General features: G+C 41.6%; 1 protein-coding gene across 6 annotated transcripts in view; it reads left to right on the top strand.

Moving 5' to 3' along the window:
- Window positions 1-19,390, top strand: part of fam131bb (family with sequence similarity 131 member Bb) — a 32,969-nt gene that overhangs the window by 3,026 nt on the left and 10,553 nt on the right. Inside the window, exons 1-4 of one of the 6 annotated variants that reach the window (XM_085176520.1) lie at window positions 2,506-2,852; window positions 13,957-13,994; window positions 16,759-16,794; window positions 17,175-17,268. In XM_085176520.1, coding sequence (XP_085032646.1) covers window positions 2,825-2,852; window positions 13,957-13,994; window positions 16,759-16,794; window positions 17,175-17,268 — 196 coding nt within the window. In that variant the 5' untranslated portion in view covers window positions 2,506-2,824. Of the gene's footprint in view, window positions 1-2,505; window positions 2,853-13,956; window positions 13,995-16,758; window positions 16,795-17,174; window positions 17,278-19,390 lie in introns of those variants that run through there. The other 5 variants (XM_085176519.1, XM_085176524.1, XM_085176523.1 and 2 more) reach the window with 5 other exon arrangements.

Raw genomic sequence — 19,390 nt, 5'->3', positions numbered from 1 at the left:
GAGTCCCCAAGGCAATATTAAACAGGAGCCACTGCATCTAAATTCAATGCAGCATCATCACCCGAGATAAGAAAACAAGAGGTGCGGTGACAGGAACATGATAGAAGTCGTCTGTGTCATGTGTTGCGAGGCTGTTTTACGTCACGGTATCTGCTTCTGTTTTTTGTAGTCTCCGCGTGTGAGAGAATAAGTAATGAGACGGCGACGACGATGAGAGGCAGTCACATTTGTGAGTGGCCTATGCATCATGCGTGAGATTAGTGTCAGGAATTTCCTCCATCTATGGCTGACCTTGTCTCACATTGCTAGACGGTATCATAGATCACCATGTTGTCACAGACTGTCTGAAAAGGCTGCTGCTAAAATTATTTTCCATTATTGATTAATGTGAAAATATTATCCTCGGTTAATCTTTGCTCTACAAACAAAAAGAAAAAGAAAGCAGTGAGAAATGTGCTATAATATCTTCTTTTGTTCAGCTGAAAACAACAACAGGAATAATTTGTTATGTGAGAGATTTAAAAGCGGCGTCTCATAAACTGGGATTGTGGGTACGACGTCTCTTTAACGGTTAATCAATTTTCAAAATAGTCAATCAATTAGCCCTTATAGAAGCACAATATACAAAGTGTTGTAGGAGAAAAGGAGTATAAAACAGGAATCCTATTGACAGGGAAATGCAGGTAAAGCAGGATAGATATGCCTAGATTAGCTGAGGATTTGAGAGACTTCCAGACACTGACTGACATGCAGTGATGGGCAGATGGAGTGAGAACTGAGACAGAGATTTAAAACAACAACGTCAGTCAGTCAGCTGCAAACAGGGTTAGAGGGTTCAGGTTCATGTCATAGAAGTGAAGCTGACCCCTGCAGAAACCCCTGTGGGAGTTGACAAACAGAGCTAATACACATGGAAATCCAGAGTGCAGGGATTGGCTGGATTATGTATGTATGGTTTCTAATGTCTGTCAACCCCCCCCCCCCCCTTTTTTTTTTTTTTGCAGCATCACAACCATGACTGTATATTTCCAAGTGACCATCATTTTCTTTCATCCATTCTGGAGTGCTAATTTTTATTTCACACAGCATCCTCTCCACACCTCTCCCGCACATGACTCCACTGTTCTCTGCCTACCTTGCTTCTCATCACTCCCTCCATCTGCGCCTTTTTTCCTTCTTTCTGTTCTTCCCTCCATCCATCTGCCCAGCTCTTTTCCCTCTCTCTCTGCTCTTTACCCAGAGAGTTCAAAGTCAACAAAAAAAAAAAAAATGACCACAAATAAACCTGTCTCCTCCTCCCTTTTTCCACACACACACAGCTTCTTGCTGTCCAGACTGCTTAGAAACAGCACACATCAAAGTAAAAATAAATACACAATTTCATAGAAAACCAATGAGAGGAAAGGTTTTGGTATGTTGGCGTTATAGATATAGTAGACAGAGGGTGCAGAAGTCATAATGATAATTGTTTTGGTTGATAACGAGGTCTACTTAGAGCGCTAAGTTTAGTTTAGGGAGAAGTGATGTAGGGCTTTTAGGGAAGGGCCAAAAGGCACATGCTGTGAAGAAACTGTGAAACAGGTTGTGTCACAATAACCATTTTATCTCGATTATCTTCTTTTCACCCTCTTTAGAAAGCAAAACTGTGGCTGAACGTAAAACGTGATTAATCACACAGACTTAATGGAAAGAGGCACAGGTCTAATGAGAGACGCAGAAAGAGCTGTAGATTAAGGAGACAGGTTTTGTTTTTTTGTTTTTTACCAGAATAGAGAAGAGTGTAGCAGGCAAGGCGAAAAGGGGATAAAAAAGGCAAAAAACGGGGGGGAATGTAATCCTTAGTGAACAGAAGAAATAGGCGCAGAGATGACTGTGGGCGGATCAATAGTGAGGGATGACAGAGGGAGGAGGTGGAGACTCAGCAGCAGTTTGACTGTGAAGGAAAACCCTCTGCTGCTTTTTTCCTCTCTCCTCAGGATTGTTTTATGTTGGTGTATGAGAATGTTTTTTGAGCGATGAGTGTTGGGGAGGTTGGGGAGAGGGGGGGTGCAAAGAGGGAGGAGGTGTTGGGTGATTGAGAGGGAGATGGCGAGGGGAGGAGAGGAGCGAGGAAACCGCTGCAGTGCATTGTTAGGCTGAACGCACACGGGAGAGGGAGACAGAGAGAGAATCCCCCATTTTAGCTCAACAATATTACAGCAGTGCAGTGATATCTACAACAATGGCAGACCGACACTCTGAGCACAGCTATTGATCTTAGTGATGGCACGTCACTGCACACATACTCAGTCCAATTGTTGTTTGACCTGTCTTTAAATGACTGCATGCGGTGGATATTCAGATATTTTGTCATCGTCAGACTCTTTAGGTTAAATTATTTGCGTGAAAAGTCAGAACTCCTGCCACTTAAATTAAACATTAAAAATTAAATTTTACAGGTAATAAAATATGTTGATATCCTATGATATCCTATAATAAAAAAAAAAAAGATACGTGTTTTGAAATAATTACAGTAATGCATCACATCTTTATTTAGTCCTAATCTTTTTCCCTCAGGCATACTGACTTACTAACCGGATCTCTTCTAAGACACTGCACTGGAGAGAAAGCAGCAGGGAGAGAGAGAGGGAGAGAGAGGGGGTGAGGGAGAGAGAGTGATCGAGCAAGCGCAGGAGGGAGAGAGAAAAAGAGACAGCAGCGGAGAAGCAAGAGAAAAGAAGCCAGAGCTGAGAGAAAGAGAGAGTCGCAGGAGGAAGGAGAAGGAGAATGCGCCGTGTCTGGGTAACACTTTTACGCTTGTGTCCAGGGCCTTTGTGAATACACCATGGGATGCATCGGCTCCAGGAGACTGAGTAAGCTCCACTTCTCTTACTGCGGGCTAGAGGGAGGTTGGGGTGAGGGGTGCAGGGGTGCAGCGGAGATGCTGGAGGATGCGGGTCCATACAGGAGCAAAGGGTTTGTGTAGACTAGGAGCAGTCTTTGTATGTGTTTGTGCACGGGAGCTGCTTGCCTCTGTTTCTGTGCAGTCTCAAGGCAAGCTCTGGACGTGTGGTCACAGAGGCAGTATGCACAGTATACCGCCTAGATGTCAAAAGCAATATGTGTTAAAATGTGCTACTGTGTGTGTGGCTGCATCCCCCACCTCCCTGCTCCCCTTCTTCCCTCCTCCCATCCCATGATTTATGATGCTGTTTGGCAGTATGTATATGTGTGAGTAGGAGGCAGAGGGATGGAGAGGAGAGAGAGAGAGAGAGAGGCGGGAGAGGGAAGCGCGGTGAGACTGCTTATTTATAGGGAGACATAGCTTGGAGAAAGAGAGAAGGGATAATGCCATTGTTTGGGACATTTGCACGGTTTATTGTTATTTGCATGAATAATAGGCATAGAGTGGAAGGGGATAACGAGAGAGCAGGAAGAATTTCAGTGCAGGCAGGGAGGAGAAGAGATGGGCGGATGGCGAGGGACAGAGGGGGAGAGGGGGAGAGGGAGGGGCAAATGCATAGGCGAGGGTGTGTGGCAGTGATGGGAGTTTTCAGGTGAGGATAGTCCTGTAGTCCTGGATAAACCCGTAGCTGTCGTGTTGACAGCGCCGGCACTGAGACCGAGAGGTGCTGGGGGAAAAAAACAAAAAGCTCGGGTAAACAATCACTTGTTTGCTTAAATGTATTCGGGTATGTTGCAGTGCACGCTTACGCGTCCTAGTGTGTAGCATCAATCATGTGCCGAGGTAAAAATAAACACAGACTTTCTTAGGTGTTAAATATTCATGCCTCACTTAGCACATCCAGTTCTTAAACATATTTATGGCACAGCATGGTCTGGACACGGTGGTCACTCACTCTTCTAAAACACTCAAGCACAGCCTTTACAGGGCTACCAGAAGCGGGTTGCAAACAGGGTCCATGCTGCGCCTTTCCCAGGCCCCCTTTCTTAAAACTAAATGTAAATTCTTCTTAAAAATATCTAGAATATGCAAAAAAGAGTACAAGATGACACAGTTAGGAAGGCAGGTGTGAACTGAATACAGCAGGAACAGCAAATCGAGCGGCTCTGGCTGTTTTTTCTTGACACAGTGTGTAGCAGGAGAAGAGACTGGGATCCTTTTTCAACACTCACATCAAGACAGAAGACCCTACAAACCTCCAGATGTTGGAAATAATGTGACTGAAATAGGCAGAAAGCTTTGAAAAGGTGCCCCATTAATCTAATGGTGAGTCACCTGAATACTGATGCTCGTTTTTATACATGCGATCACGGAAGCTTAGGAATTTAATAAAGGAGCTCTAGTAATTGCAATTATGTTTTCGAGTCAGGGATAAGCAAAAAAGATAAGGGAGAATATGTTTTTAGACCAGCAGCCCACAGCAGTAGAGATTGTAGATCCACTAAAAGGAATATTTCCCTTCAGTTTGCAAGTGTTATCTTAAGCTGTGTGCACTATAATCTAACACGAATGCGTAAACAAACAGTACTTAAGAGAAGGAAGGCTGGGCATTTTCAAGCAGCTTGTGTGACTCGGTCTGATTTCCTTGTAAGTAACAGAATCAGCAGCAGTGCTGCCCGTCCAAAGGCGGGGTTGTGTTTATCCTGGGTGAGAATGGCTTCAGTGTGTGCTATTGATCGACCAGCTCAACTGCAGTGCACGCTGCCAAACAGAGATCAACAGGAGGAGCAGCAGGCAAAAGGAGTGGATCTGTCTGTGCACGGGAGTAGCCCTGATGTATCTGTCTGCCTTCTATCTCTCCCAGCTCCATCATATCTGGGAGTGCACTCTGTGGCCAGGCTCTGATATCAGTTTGTACTATTGTTTGATTCTTCTCACAAACGATATGGCTGTGCCCAGCCTTTGATATAGTGTACTGCATAGTATCCCTCAGGAAATAGTTCTATATTGATTCTGTATTTTTTATATTAGAAATGTGAACCAAAAGCTTTATTTGCACCTTATTTTACTCTAAAGGTGTCGGGTGTCAGGTTAAACTGAAAGATCTCATCCGAAAGACTCAGTAACTGATACACGTAGGCAAAAATAAACTACAAATTTTTAAGGCTGTGCAAATATTTTATTTGTTTGCTTGTTATTTTGCCAGGCAAAGGTTTGGCTTATAGCCTTATCGACCTAATTGCATACAAGTACAGTAGGCTCGCTACAGTATATGATAGTGGTTGTTTTGTGTTACTGATTGTTACCAAGTCAAGCGAAGACAGACGTACAGGCAGCAGATAAACTGTCTGCATCCATCCATCACCACTTCAGAGGGTAAAAGGCCTTGAGATGCAGCAGATGGGAGATGCGCATTCTTCTTAACCTCGTCAGTGACAAAAGGCACTACATTCTATGACAAAATTAGAGTTTAATTACATCTTTAAGAGCAACTTCCCACAGAAAAGCCAGTGTCAGTGTAAAACTGTCACAGCCCCACGATGCCGATCATATTTCTCAATGTAATGCAGATAATCTAATCAGTAATAACTGTGGCAAAAGCTACAATTGAGCTAATTTTCCTGGGTCCACTTACCAGGCAGCACTATACCTGCAACTCCTTTAAGCATTAATCACTATAATTTAGGGCATTGTGTGCTTTGTGACTGTAACTGCTGTAGTTCAGGCTGCTGTGGTGAAATTATAGATATGGATGTGGGACATTGTGATGACTTTCACCTGTTTGTGCAGCCCTTTATCTAGACTCGTCACTACCAGTTAGCTGACACACTATTTGCTGATTCAATAAGCAGTAAGAGCCAGTTCTAGTATGAGTGTGAGTGAGCGTTTGTGGTTGTTTACTTGCTTAAGGCTGGGCATCGATTCACAACGCTTTTCTGGGCCTGAGGTGACTGAAATGCGTTTGTAAGAAAGAGTATTGCATGTGTAAAAGGATGTTTTGTTTATGATTTGTTCTTTCATTTTATTTATTTATTTTATCAACATCCTATTAAATAAAACTAATTAATTATAGAAAATCATGTTTACATTTAGTAACATATTATTAAAAAAGTAGAATGTTGGCATTCAGCCCATTCAGTTTTCAGAAGTTTTGGTGTCTTTGTGCCTCCATGGTACTGCATGTGTTTGTGTATGGACCTCAGTTTACCTGCGTCTTGTGGTGTAGCGGTCTTACTGAATTTTTTATGTTTTGTGTGGGTGTGAAAGCGCCATGTGCACCAATGTTACTTCAGCGCTTTCTTCCATTGCTCTGTTTCTGCTGCGTTACAGCGAGGGATTCCCTGCCATTAAATTTAAAACCGAACACCCCCGCTACACCATGCCTTTACACACACACACACACACACACACACACACACACACACACACACACACACACACACACACACACACACACACACACACACAACAACTGACACCATGTCCCGGATTTGTCAGTTAGCAGTCTGCCTGTAAACTAGCAATCTGGCAGAGGTAGAGTCTGATTGATTGGCTTCTGTTCCGGATAGAAAAGCCTTGCGCTCAGGAGCAGATTCAAGGTGAATGACTCAGTGATGTAGTACTCAGAGACACCTGGTGAGACCCGATGACCATTGTGTGTGTGCGATGGTATGTGTGCTCAAAGAGTATTCTTATGTTCAAGGATTCTAATGTAACAGATATAACACAGGGTCTTAACCTGAAGGTGTATGTGTGTGTGTGTGAGCGCCTCTTTGTCACTTCTCTGATGTGCGCTATTATAATTTTCCTTGTTTCCAATACCAGGTTACAAACCTGGATGATTATAGGTAGAGCATTGTATATTGTATATGTGCATGCAAATGTGATCTTGTGTGTATGTGGCAGATCAGAAATAAGAGGCCTGTGTGTGGGCACATGATGGCAGGCGATTCTATAAACAATGTGACTCAGCCGCAGAGTGAGTTATGAAATTGAAATATAATGCTGCGAAGGAGAAAATTCATCTCTACAGTTTGATCTCTGAGTGTGTGTGTGCTATGTGTGAGAACGAATGAATATATGTGCGTTTGTGGATGCTCTCGACATTAGTGTGCGACCGGCACAGATTGTCTCTGTGTTATCTGCAGCTACTAACCACTTCAGTGCTGATAAAGAAAGGCCATGTTCTCACAGATGGGAAGTCTCCTTTGAATATCAAAGAGCAAGGAAAACAAAGATTTCCTGCATGCAAAGTACACGAGCTGCCTCATACATTAATGATTCCTTCTCTTTCTACAGGTTTCCATCCATTTATCTAAACAGAACTGGATAACAGCATTTCCTCCTTTTCAGGTCTAAATGTTCATTATATATTTAACAGGCTATTAGGATGTTTATTAGAGTCACAATGATGGGCTTCAGGTACATCTGCCAAAGGCTTTTAGTTACCACACTGCACAGGTGACTGCTGGAAGTTATTCACCCCGTATCAGTGATGGAGACCTGCTCGGGATAGCAGCCACATTCGTGCAGAGACAGATTAATGAAGCGTGTCAGGAAGAGGGCACAAACCTTAGAAATGCCATTTCACCAGGTTAATGGTTGTCTCGTGCTGTGTTATAGTGTCAGTATGTGTATGTCAGGGTGTCTGCATGTGACTGGATCATGTCCGGAGACACAGTTAGCTCAGTTTTCTGCCATCTCTCCCAGCCATCTGGGCTCTGGTCCTCAGCTGTGTTCTTGCTGAACTCTGATGCTCAATAACCCAGCATCTGCACATATCGCTGCAAGAGGGCTGCCATCCAAGCCGGTACCCCATCGTGGCAACCAGCCTTACTGCAGCTGTCACGGTAAACAAGCACCAACCCCCCTGGATCCTCGCTGTTATTGCTGCAGGGCACTGGGTGTGAAAAAGACAGATGACGCTCAAACGATTCCCACTTCAGCAGGAGCCGTCAACCCACTACAGCCAGAGCTGGAGTTGACAGTGCGGCCGTTGCAGATCTTTAGTTGTTCGTTACGCACAGTCGCGTTACTCCCTTTTTATTCCCTCCCTCTTCAGTCTCTCTGCCCTTCCTCCCTTACAGCTACTTGCTCCTTTTCCTCGGCTGAGCTAAGCTGGGGGTATCCAGAGCGCTGCACTGCTGTGTGTGCGGTGGAGGAGGGTGAGTGCCAGGGGAAGAAAAGCTGGCTCAGAGCTCTGGTCATGTGCTCTGTTGTTGTTGCTGTTTCCTCAAGGAGGGATCCGTCCTGCAGAATAACACATTCGCTCACTGTGCTGCTGAGAGCCCAACAGCATCACCTACTCGAGTGCAGAGATACAGTGTATGCCATGATAAAAAGAAACTACTGAGATGCTGGATAAGGACTACTGACCCATCATATATAGAGATTTTCTGTGAACTACGAATAACTGACTAAAAATGTCATGATTTAGACACAAACTCTCATGCCTCACTTCACAAAATCTTCTTTGATGTAATCGCAAAGTAAATATACTGTGCATACGACTATAGCTGTATACACAGTTAATGTAATGTTTCTGGTCCATTGCTGTATAAAGGCTGGAGGTCTTCCCAGTGGTAGGTTGTACCTACTCTTTTGCCATATTGTGATTCATGCGTGGGGAGAGTGACTGCTAATCTGCTAATTGGCCAAATGAGGCTGAGGGATGCAAGGGAGAGAGACTGTGAAAGCTAAAGTGAGGGAGAGTGGGAGTGGCATGGTGTGAGTCACTGTGCAGTGTACTATACACTAGGTTGCTGGAGGCTAGACTCAAGTGAATGTGCATGTATGTTTATGTCGTTTGTGTTTGCTGGGCAGATTTTTAACCCAGATGGGGAAGAAATCTGGGACACTCTCTCCCACCCAGGCAGAAAATGAGACATCTCTCCAGCTACCTGATATCAGCCAATAAATAACCCCATCACACCTCAATCCTCAGTGCTAACAATCAAACATGCACAATTAATCCTTCCGAGGTCACACAGAGTTAATTTCTAATCGTTAATTTATCGCTTGAATATTAATGCGTCTGTCCACTCATTGGATACAAAGTGGTCTCTTTATTTCTGCAGTTTGTGGCGGAATCATCAGCTAATCTACGATAATGTTTCTGCCGTATTCCACGAGTCAATTGAAAGAAAAATGTGCATTATTATGTATGCTGTTAGTTCCATTTAAACATAATCAGAAGATTTAGATACTGTGATCATCAGTGGAAATGTTTTATGTGGCTCACATGTGTCACTAGGAAAGGGTTCATCCCTGTGTCTGACATTCATCCACAGTTTAAGTCATATTAGCTCATCAGTTCTAGCCATTATGGCAGGATTCAACTTCCTGTCTTTGGAGCCGAGTGACCAAACTGAAATTTTACACAAAGTATTATCAAAGTAAAATTATAGTCAGATCCATAACTGTATGTTTACGATCGCACAGTGAAGACAGCAGAAAAATAAATAGCCTATTTAGTATTTGATTATTGTCTGTAAACATCTGCATATATACAATCATGTAGCGTTTACAGAGTCTGTAGTTTGGTCAATAGCAAACACGCTGCATGATAACCATGTTTGAGCATGCTTTGCTTGCATGCAGGTAAACAGTCAGTGTGGAGAACAAAAAAGAAATCGCACTTGCCAAAATGTATTCTCTGTGTTTTTCTGCACTTGTAAACACTGACAGCCAGGAGGAAATCAAAATCGTGGCATGGATCACCACTGGTTACACATCAAGCCAGCAGTCTAACTTATGAGTTGCCATATTGGTATTTGTTGGACTCTTCATTTAAACATTGTTAAGTTTTTAAAAAAAAAAAAGTTTATTTAATCACCATGTCCAGGCTGAGATACAACTGTTAACAAACTCCTTCCAATTTTACCTTCAGACCTAAACTACAGGCATCACTTTCAATGTCCCTTAGGTGAATTTAATCCAGTAATATCTATCCAAGCAGCTATTTATACATACAGTAACGTCACACATCTCCTGTGCAGATGTCCTGAGGTATTAAGAGAAACAAAAGAAAAAAAAACTTTGGATGGTTGAGGAAAAGTGGGTCGAAGAAAACAGGATGATAAACCACAGTCTGTCCTGGAAGAAACACTTTAAATATATTAAAACCTACAGACTTATGATATATGCCAATACTTTACCCAAAATTCCCACTGAAATGAGTGTGATTCCTGTGTCCAAAGAAATATGCACATCCCTTCCTGCTGAGCAAAGAGGGCCAATTTCTGGAATGAAGCCTGTCCCTTGTCCACTGCCCTTGCAGTGATTTGATGTGACTGGATGGAGTTCAGAGGGAAGGGTAATATCTGAGAGCCCAACAGAGACAGACCAGAGCTGATGTTTCTGAATCACTGGGTCAGTGGGTCACAGACATCACTGGACATCTAGAGAGCCAACAACTCTGTGTTTTTTTTTTCAGAGCTCCCGAGGAATCGCTCATGATTGCCAAATGCAGCTGTTGAGAACCGCGACTGGCTCAGCAACACACAAACACGCAAACTCAGACACGTACGCAGACTCACAGTGTGCTGATACAGGAGTAAGCCCCTCTGAGAGTTGTACACACAGAGCACAGACCCTCTGATACAGAGGAGCACCTAGAGACTGAGGCCGTGTTTAAACTCCATTACCACCAACGACTCTCTAATTAAACCAATGTTTTAATTAGGATTTGGACAGCCAGGAACGAGGAGGGATAATAACGTTCATTTATCCAACAGAGAGGGTGTATTTCACACAAGTCACACCTACAATATGCAGGGTGGACAGCTTTGTATTTGATCTGCCATTTTAAGCAGTACATTCCTAAGTGTGACGCAGGTGTCAATATTTATTGGTTTTATAGGGACACAATAGAAGCAAAGTAGTCTATTAGAAGTCTGCGATATGAAATCTTACTTATGTAAATGTTCAAAAGTTTACTTAACAAGATGCAGTTAAAGTATGTTAGAGACTGCATGACCACAAATAGATTAATCAGCTTTCAAATGTCATTTTACAGTACAGTTAACTACAAGTTAAGATTGCAGATTGATTCAGTGGTATTGTTTCCTCTCTAGTATACTTCAGAATTTGACCAAAATACAATCACTGATTAAATTTCCTCTGTTGCTCTCCAGCACTGGTCTACATTCTAGTGATTTGAAAGTAAAACCTGCAGGGGGTTGATAGAAGCTCTCAGCTAAACAAGGAGGTAATGGTCTTGATTGAGGCATAGTAGACTGACCAGGTCTGAAATGCAGAATAACAACATCTTTAATGACAGCTTAAAGGGTTCAGCCAAGAGTCAAACTTGGGAGAAAAAGTTTTTATTTACTCCAGTCTGCTTCACCATGAACACTTAAAGGCTTTAAAAAAATTAGGAATGTGTTGGTTTGTTGAATGTGTTGCCATGACTGCCGAATGAAGGTAATTACATTTTAAGGTTGTTGTGTAGTAACCCTTGTTGTGGCCACTAAGTGAGCTGCAGTCAGCATCCTGTTGCTTGCACTAATGCTAGGTATGTAGGCCTGGGCTAACATGCTAGGCAAAGCAGTGATAATGCATAACAATGTTGATAAGTTACTAAAGGTACATTGTTACTGTAGTCCGACTGTATATGTAAGACAAGAAGCACTCAGCTGGAAAACTTCACCATTGCAGCTCACTCTCTCGGCAGTATTTACTTTTAAAGGAATTGTAACGTGTTTTTTATATATTCATTTTGTTTTCTTTATCTTTTTAAACATACTTTAAGAAGTTTGCAGTGCAATAAAACTCACATGAGGATTGCATGACAGATATCTTTAAATCTCTTTAAAGACATAACACATTCTGGGGTCAGCTTGAAAGAAAGGCAGCTGTGAAATGTAAAAGTGAGGTCACAGGTCAAATATGACATGATATTTACATGCAAACTATAAAATTATATTTAGAATCCACATATACCTGTATCACTTCCTAAATGCTGTCAATACTAACAAAGGCGGTAGAATTTTAAACATAATTTTAAAAATGTTTGACCTTATTTGACCTTGAAGAAGAGGTCAGAGGTCCAAAGCAAGTGATATGACTACATGCCAGTAATAAACAGTTTTAAATAACTCTATAGAGCATTGTTATCACTTTGACCTTCAGCACAATCTATTGACCTTGAAGGAGAGGTCAGAGGTTAAATCTTTATAAGGTACTTTCTATATGTTTGCAACACACACCACACTTTTACGAACCATGGTTTCTCAGTTATGACGCTTTTTGTTTATTTATGACCAACAAATCATTAAGTTGACCTTGAACACCTCAATGGATGTAAACCAAATTTTAATGGATCGTTAACATGACCTCACTCTACATCCCTACAAAGTTTAATCAGGATTAGTTCAAAGCTTTTTGAGATATCGTGTTTACAGCCTTAATGACACAGAGGTAAGTATATGCTGTGGCTGAGCAGTATTTTTCTCAGCCATACTAACTTCCGGTAATAAAGGTGAAGAGCCACCTTCACCTTTATTGTACAGGCTTGGGTACAAACTTTCTGTTTCTCTTCGTATCATTAATGGGGCTAATATTTACTATATATATTTCCTTTTTTAGTGCACTATTTGTCTTATGCGTGAATATCCATGCGGATTGAAAATGTTACTAACCGTGATTCACCCCAATGAGAACAGCTGGCTTGGTCACATCTCTTTGCAAGATTTCAATGTTATGGTGTCCGACACAGCACAGAGATGTCCAAGGCGTCCTTCATTAAGGGCTAACACCTTAATGAGGTTAGTTAGCCTACATAAGTGGAGCACACTCTGTTAGATTCAAGTGAAATGGCAGCACGGACTCACAGATATGCTGTTATTCTCCTTGATATTTATTAATATCCGTCCTTTAATTAATTAATACATCACCAAACATAAAGAAAGTACAGAATATGTAAAAAAAAATATATACGTATTTATAAATATATTCCTAAAACAATTGTCAATTCAATTTCTTGGTTACAAACAGCCATTAAACCCTCTGTTTATATCATTTTTTATATATAAATTATTGACTCTCCTCACTGGTGTAATTAAAGATTATTTAGACTGCCACTCATCAGTGCTGCATCACTAACATCGTATAGTTATGTCTGACTGTGAGAGGCGATTGGTTGACTAACATAAATGGTTTTATAAAACTGTTATACAGTTATAAAACATTGCCATCTGTTTGTCTTTGTAAAAGTGGAATTGTGTGTTTGTTTTTTGTGTGGTGTGTATTGAAATCCGCTGTGCAGTGAGCCTCTATTTGTTGACATTAGCAGATTGTATTTCTAAGGCGATTCTCACCAGTTTTATGCACTGCTGGTGCTGAGGAGCAGAAAAGAATGAGACTTAAATGTAATCTAAGGAAAATCTATCCAGATTCATTGAGATTGAAAAGGCTGAGAGGAATTTAGGGAAATGTCCAGATTTTTATGTGACATTAAAATCTGTTCACACATTTGCCAATAAGTGCTTAGTGGATAAAGATTGCTGTGTATGTTTAGGTACAAAGCCTTTATTTGATTTATAAAGTATACATGCATTTTTTAAAATTGGGGACATTGGGGTGATGCTGAAAATTGTAAACATATTCATTTATTTGTTTTAGGCAATAATTCAGAACTGACAGCCTTTCCCAATAGCACTCAACCTTTCTAAGGATACTGATAATGGATGCTGATAAATGGGTTGTGTTGAGTCCCTCATGATGACACACGTCATGGGTGTTTACTGTTTTTCTTATATATATTTGCTGTATGTATTTATTATAATTCAGGTGTGACACTTGTGGTTTCATCTGAGTTATTGGTTTTCTTTTGGAGGTGGGTCTTACTACTATTTTTATAAAAAAAAAGTGTAAAAATGATTTGTTAATGTAGGCACACAAGAGAAAAATATCTCCCTTATTAGTTTTTAACCATGTCTTCATGAACATTTTGTGGAAGCAGTTTTGTCACTGAATGTAATTAAGAATAAATATTAATGTTTCTTTCTCTTCTCCCCCCTCTTCCCTCTCTCTGTGTGCCTCTCTGTCTCTCTTGTTCAACACGTTCTCAGCGTCAGATGGCGTGCCAGTCCAAAAGGATGGGGAACAAGTAAGTCTTCAGTGATTCCTCCTGCTCATCCATGTTGTTGACTTCCTCTGACAGTGAACTGTTTTCCACTCCACCTGAGGAACCAACATGGCCACACGATGAGCTGTAACACCAGTGCTTATGCTAGTAGATTAGCGAAGTAGATCACGCCATGGCAATGTCAGTCGCTCCCGCTACACTTCCCTCGCCAAGATGGGGTGGTGTGGCTGGATGACTGAATAATCGCTGGTTTGGTTGGCTTATTGCTGTTGCTAGGATGTCTGAAGCTTGTTATAGCTGTCTGACAGAGTCACTCCTCAGTGCTGGTTCAAAGCAGAACGGCAGAGGCATCACTCCTCTCTTTCTCCAACTTCCTACACATCATTATCACTGTACATTTTCCTCTCCTCTCCTCTCCCGCTGCATTACTGATCTCGTGCTCTAAAACTGATGCCTCTGAGAAAGGACACAGGAGCAGGATCCATTTTGGACTAAAGTGTAGAGACCTTCACTTTTCCACCAAATGCACTGTGGACTGATTGCATCATTTATTTATGCGTCGTGCCCCAGAATGCCCCCGTGGTTCTGCAGAGAGGGGAAAAAAAGACAGCCACACACACACACAAACACTTTCTATACATATATATCAGTGTTGTCAGGGCTATTGGAAAAGAACATAGGGAAAGCTGCTTCAGGCAGCCCAGCTCTCTCCTCACACCCACTCCTGTGAATGGAGAGCGAGACAGGGACGACCAAAGAGCGAGCGATGGAGGAAGTGGGAGCAAAGAATAGAATTACATGAGGGAAGGAAGAGGCAGACATTGATTAACATAAAGCATCTAGATGTAGCTGAAGGAGATTATAAACACTCCCCTCTCATCGCACTCTCATTATTATATTATCTTAACCCAGAATTGAATTACATAATCTTTACAATTTATTCTATTGACCACTGAAGATAATTAACAAAGTTTTGCAGTTTTTCGATAAAGTGCTTGACGTGTAGAGAATAAAGCACTAAAACGTGACTAGCAGAGCAGTCAATAAAACTAAAAAAGAACTGTGTTTACATTGAACTTTAATTCATTTCTATAATTATTTAACATTACACTGTTATTTTTAATGTAGCTAAAAATTCTAATTCTAATTTATTTACTTTGAGTTGAGCATATTTTACATTGTATTATTACTTTTTTTTTAAAATTTGATGTGTTGCAGTATGTGAAAATAGATGCTGAGAATACAACGAGGAGACATTACTATAAGCTAAATATATAGTATAGTGTTTTCTCTGGGACCTATACCTGCAATTACAAAAACATGCAAAAATGTCCTAAATTTCCATGAAAGTCACTTTAATTTTTTTTATTACTGAAAGAATAACAAGCATATTATGTTTGGAAGTGCATGGAGTTTTCTTCACATCACAAAACTGGTGCTGCACCTTTACCTCATGTAATTAGTAAGCCTGCATGGGTGCAGACTCAGTATTGAGGGAACTCTTTATTCTACTTTTACTTAAGGATAGTTGGTTTGGAACAGGACTAAATGTGGCAGATCCTTCGCATGAAGTTCCAAACAGCATGACGGTGTAAGGGCCGGACTGGAATGACTTTCCTGAGTTTTAATTCCTGATTAAATGGAGGTTTAAAAGAAACACAAAGCTACAGGCAGCAGGTAGTTAACTAAAAACAACTAGTCTAAAACTGAAAATTCCACCTATCAGCACCTCTAAGTTCCACATCATATGTTGTTTGGTTAATCTGCATAAATGTGCAAAAAAAAAAAAAAAAAAAAAAAGGGCCACAGCTGTTTTTCTAATTACAGGCTATTTCTTCTCAGGTGACACTCTGTTGAGTCTGCAGATTGACCAGAAAAAATAAGCTAATGACACAAATCTAGGAAAAGAGGGATTTGAAGACTAATTAAGCATTTAAATGTTAATTAGTGAGTTTAAGAGGTGCTTTTAGGGAGACTTTGTGCCAGGCTACATGTTCCCAGGTCTATGCAAACTAGTTGATGTATGTAAAGGCATCACTGACCAGTAAGTGAAGGATCTTCAGACTTGTGCCACCAGTGCAGCTTGCATTGCATTTATCCAGAAGAAAGTAGACCTGGAGCTTTCTGACAGTCTTGACTGTCTGTCTGCCGCTTGTGTACATCAACAGTAAAGGGGACAAAATATCAGCTCAGCCAGTAGCACACCAGTGTTCCCAGTGCAGTTAGTGTCAGTCCAGCTGATAGAGAGAGTGCTTATCTGCTTTGTTCTCAGCGTCTGCCTTCACCACACGCACACATAAACACATAATGTCCCCTTCCTCCTGAAAGCCTCAGTCCCCTGTCTGTGTGCAGGATCAGATACAGTTCAACACACTATTGATATCTCGCTCTCGCAAACACACACAGTTTCCTGCTGGCTTTCAATGTTTCTGGCAGCACATGTAACCGAAGAGGAAATTCATTCATCCGTAGCGTATTCAGTTTGCTTTACACAACTAAGCAAATATAAACTGATCCCTGTTTAATCCCCTCCCTTCTCCCTGTCATTCTGGCTCTTCACTTTCCTTGTTCCTGGAAAATCCTGTGTGTCTGCCTCTTATTTTCCTCTCCCTTCTCCTAATTTCTTCCTCCGCATGCTTGATGTGCAATCAACCCCTCCGTCCTCCCCCCACCCCCCACTCCCCCACCCCCGATGCATGCCAATGTCCTCTCTGTCCTGTCACTCTCTTACTCTTTCCTGCTCCTCCTTTCCCCATCCCTCTCTCCTCCTATTTCTCTTCCTCAGCATGGACGTTCAGAATTTTCATGGGAAGGAATCAATGTAAGTGTTGTGGCATCATTCCTTCATCTACTACTTTTCTCTCCCTATCTATTTGTTGCTTTTGCGCGTTTTGATTTATGACACCCCCACCTCCTGAGCCGTATAGTCCGTCTTGCGGTTTATTATACTGGTGTGAGCACAATCAGAAACCCTAGATTTATATGATATTTATTTTGTAGAATATCTCTTGAATCAAGATTTGGGAAATGCAAATTCTGTCTCTTGTATTAACCGAACACCTCCATCACTTGTCCTCTCCACTCACCCCTCTGACACACACACTGTCATGTCACACTGTCTCTGTGTGGCCTCTCACACCATCCATGCTGTCCTTTTCTCCACACTTTCCTCCTCCATTCCTCTCTCTTCTCTTCTTCTAGCTGTCTATGGAAGACACCACATCAATCCTGCCCCGGCTCAAGAGGAACTCAAACGCCTATGGCATCGGGGCTCTGGCTAAGTCTTCTCTGTCAGGTGTGTCAGGTGTGTGTCTGTGCTGTAACTGGTAAACGACCCCATGCTGGCTCTGTCCTCAGACGGGCCCTGGAGTCAGCATGGTACCCTAAATGGGTTCCCCTGTATCACTTCCTCTCCACGCTGTGATATCAGTCGTCAATGACTCCTCGTGAGTCATTGACGGAACAAATTCAGCTTCAAAAACAACACACACACACACACACACACACACACACACACACACACACACACACACACAAACACAGCTTGTTGCTCTAAGGAAAGGTGAGTGGGAAGTGTAGTTTTTTATGTTAAGTGGTTGTGAAATTGTGGTGTTCTGAGCAAGTATTAGTATGGATGTTTTGATTGTGCAAAGTGCCGTGTCGAACAGAGTTAGTGTAGTGAAGTGCTTTCTTTTAGTGCAGCGTTTTTTGGTTTCATCCAGCTGTTTTGTGTAGTGCAGTTTATTTGAGTGCAGTGAATTGTACTGCAGTACAGTGTAATGAAGTCCAGCTGCTATACCGTGTGCTGTGGTACTGATTTGTCCTATAATTTATTCATGAATCCTATCGTCATGTGGTACCATCAGAGAGAATCAGGCAGCCAGGGATTTACAGTACGTGTCATCATATGTTAGTCGCGTGGAAATATGGAGCAGAGCTGTTAAACAGATATGAGTTTGTAGTGGCATGGCACCAGGAAATTAAATGTATGTTCAGCAGCTTTGAGTTTTCCGAAACGCAATAAAGAGAAAGAGAGGCGTTTTTTGTTTACCCGGCGCAGCTTAGCAGAGGTGTGAAGAAGCTATCATGTCAACAAGCCAACCTCTCATTATTCATGCCACACAGCCGCCTCACCCCAATTAACCTGCTCCATCCCATGATGCACCTTTGTCAGACAAGACACGTCTCCTGCCGTCTCCCCTCCATGTGATGTTAACAGTCTCATTAAACACGCGAATGTCACCTCCACAACCCTTTTTCATTTCTCTGAGCTTATAATGGGTGCTCATGAAAACCCTCTTTTAACTACAGACTTTTGAATAGTTGGATTTGGCTGATAATGTTTTCCTTATGAACAGTTATTAATTTAAGATATTCAATATTTTAATAAAATGAGCAGTCTCAAACATCCCAGAGGCGTTTGGGTATTTTGTTTACTTCTTAAAGGCGACCCTATTGTGGCTATCCTTGTTTATTTCTCTATAGATAAATGTATAGATTGATATTCACTAGCAAGGACTAAAGCCCCAGATGCGAATGAAAATATTTGTTAATAATGAAGCAACGAGCTATGCCACAGGCTCGCTGAGGCGGTGGCTCCCCTGATACCTTTGAGAGAGACTTACAAGCAGAGAAAAAGTGATGATGGGCCAAATAGGCACTTATAGAAAAGAAAGTGCTGGAAAAGGAACTGTTGTGGGTGTGGTCCTGCTTCTGAACTTTAGATAAATAATCTTGAATAGGCTTATATACTGGTACAGTTCTGGATGCTAATATTAAATATGGTTAAAGTTTTAAATAATGAGGTCAGCGTGTGTGAAAGTAATCCCAGCAGGCCAAAAGCTCAGGCTCTAATCGCTCACTTTCAGTCTACTTCAGACACGTCAGTGAATGCGGATATCCTTAATATGGTTATCTCAGGCACACAGCTCTGGCTGTGAGCACATGAGCTCCACCACCTGCTGTTCAAACTTTTTGTTTGCAAAGGGCAGCCAATCAAAAGAAAGCTGGCTCACAGGTAAGGTGGATTTCAGGGGAGACAAAGTAAAACTGTATGTGATGAACAGAGAGGCTAAACCAAGGCACAGTGTAAGATGAGAGAGTTTTATTTTGATCCCGAGTCATTTAAAGCCACTCCAGTGAAGTCCAAGAATTAAAACGTGAGTTAATAATGAACCTAATAGGTCCTCTTTAACATCAAAACAAATATCTATAATGCATCAGGTGCTTTTATTGCAAATGATCCTTAAAAATGGGAATGGTATGCTATACTTAAACTCGTTCTGGTTAATCATGTGAGGTAAAGCCAATTTCAGACACAACAACTCCAACGATGAAAGGTTTATTATTTATATGACAGTTGCTTAATCAATTTATCAGTCGAACCGTGCCGGATATCCATATTCCCATGAGCCATC

This window comes from Neolamprologus multifasciatus, chromosome 11 (assembly GCF_963576455.1).
Source record: "Neolamprologus multifasciatus chromosome 11, fNeoMul1.2, whole genome shotgun sequence".
Lineage (NCBI taxonomy): Eukaryota > Metazoa > Chordata > Actinopteri > Cichliformes > Cichlidae > Neolamprologus > Neolamprologus multifasciatus.
The sequence above is the reverse complement of the archived record's forward strand: the minus strand, read 5'-3'. Positions and strand labels throughout refer to the sequence as shown.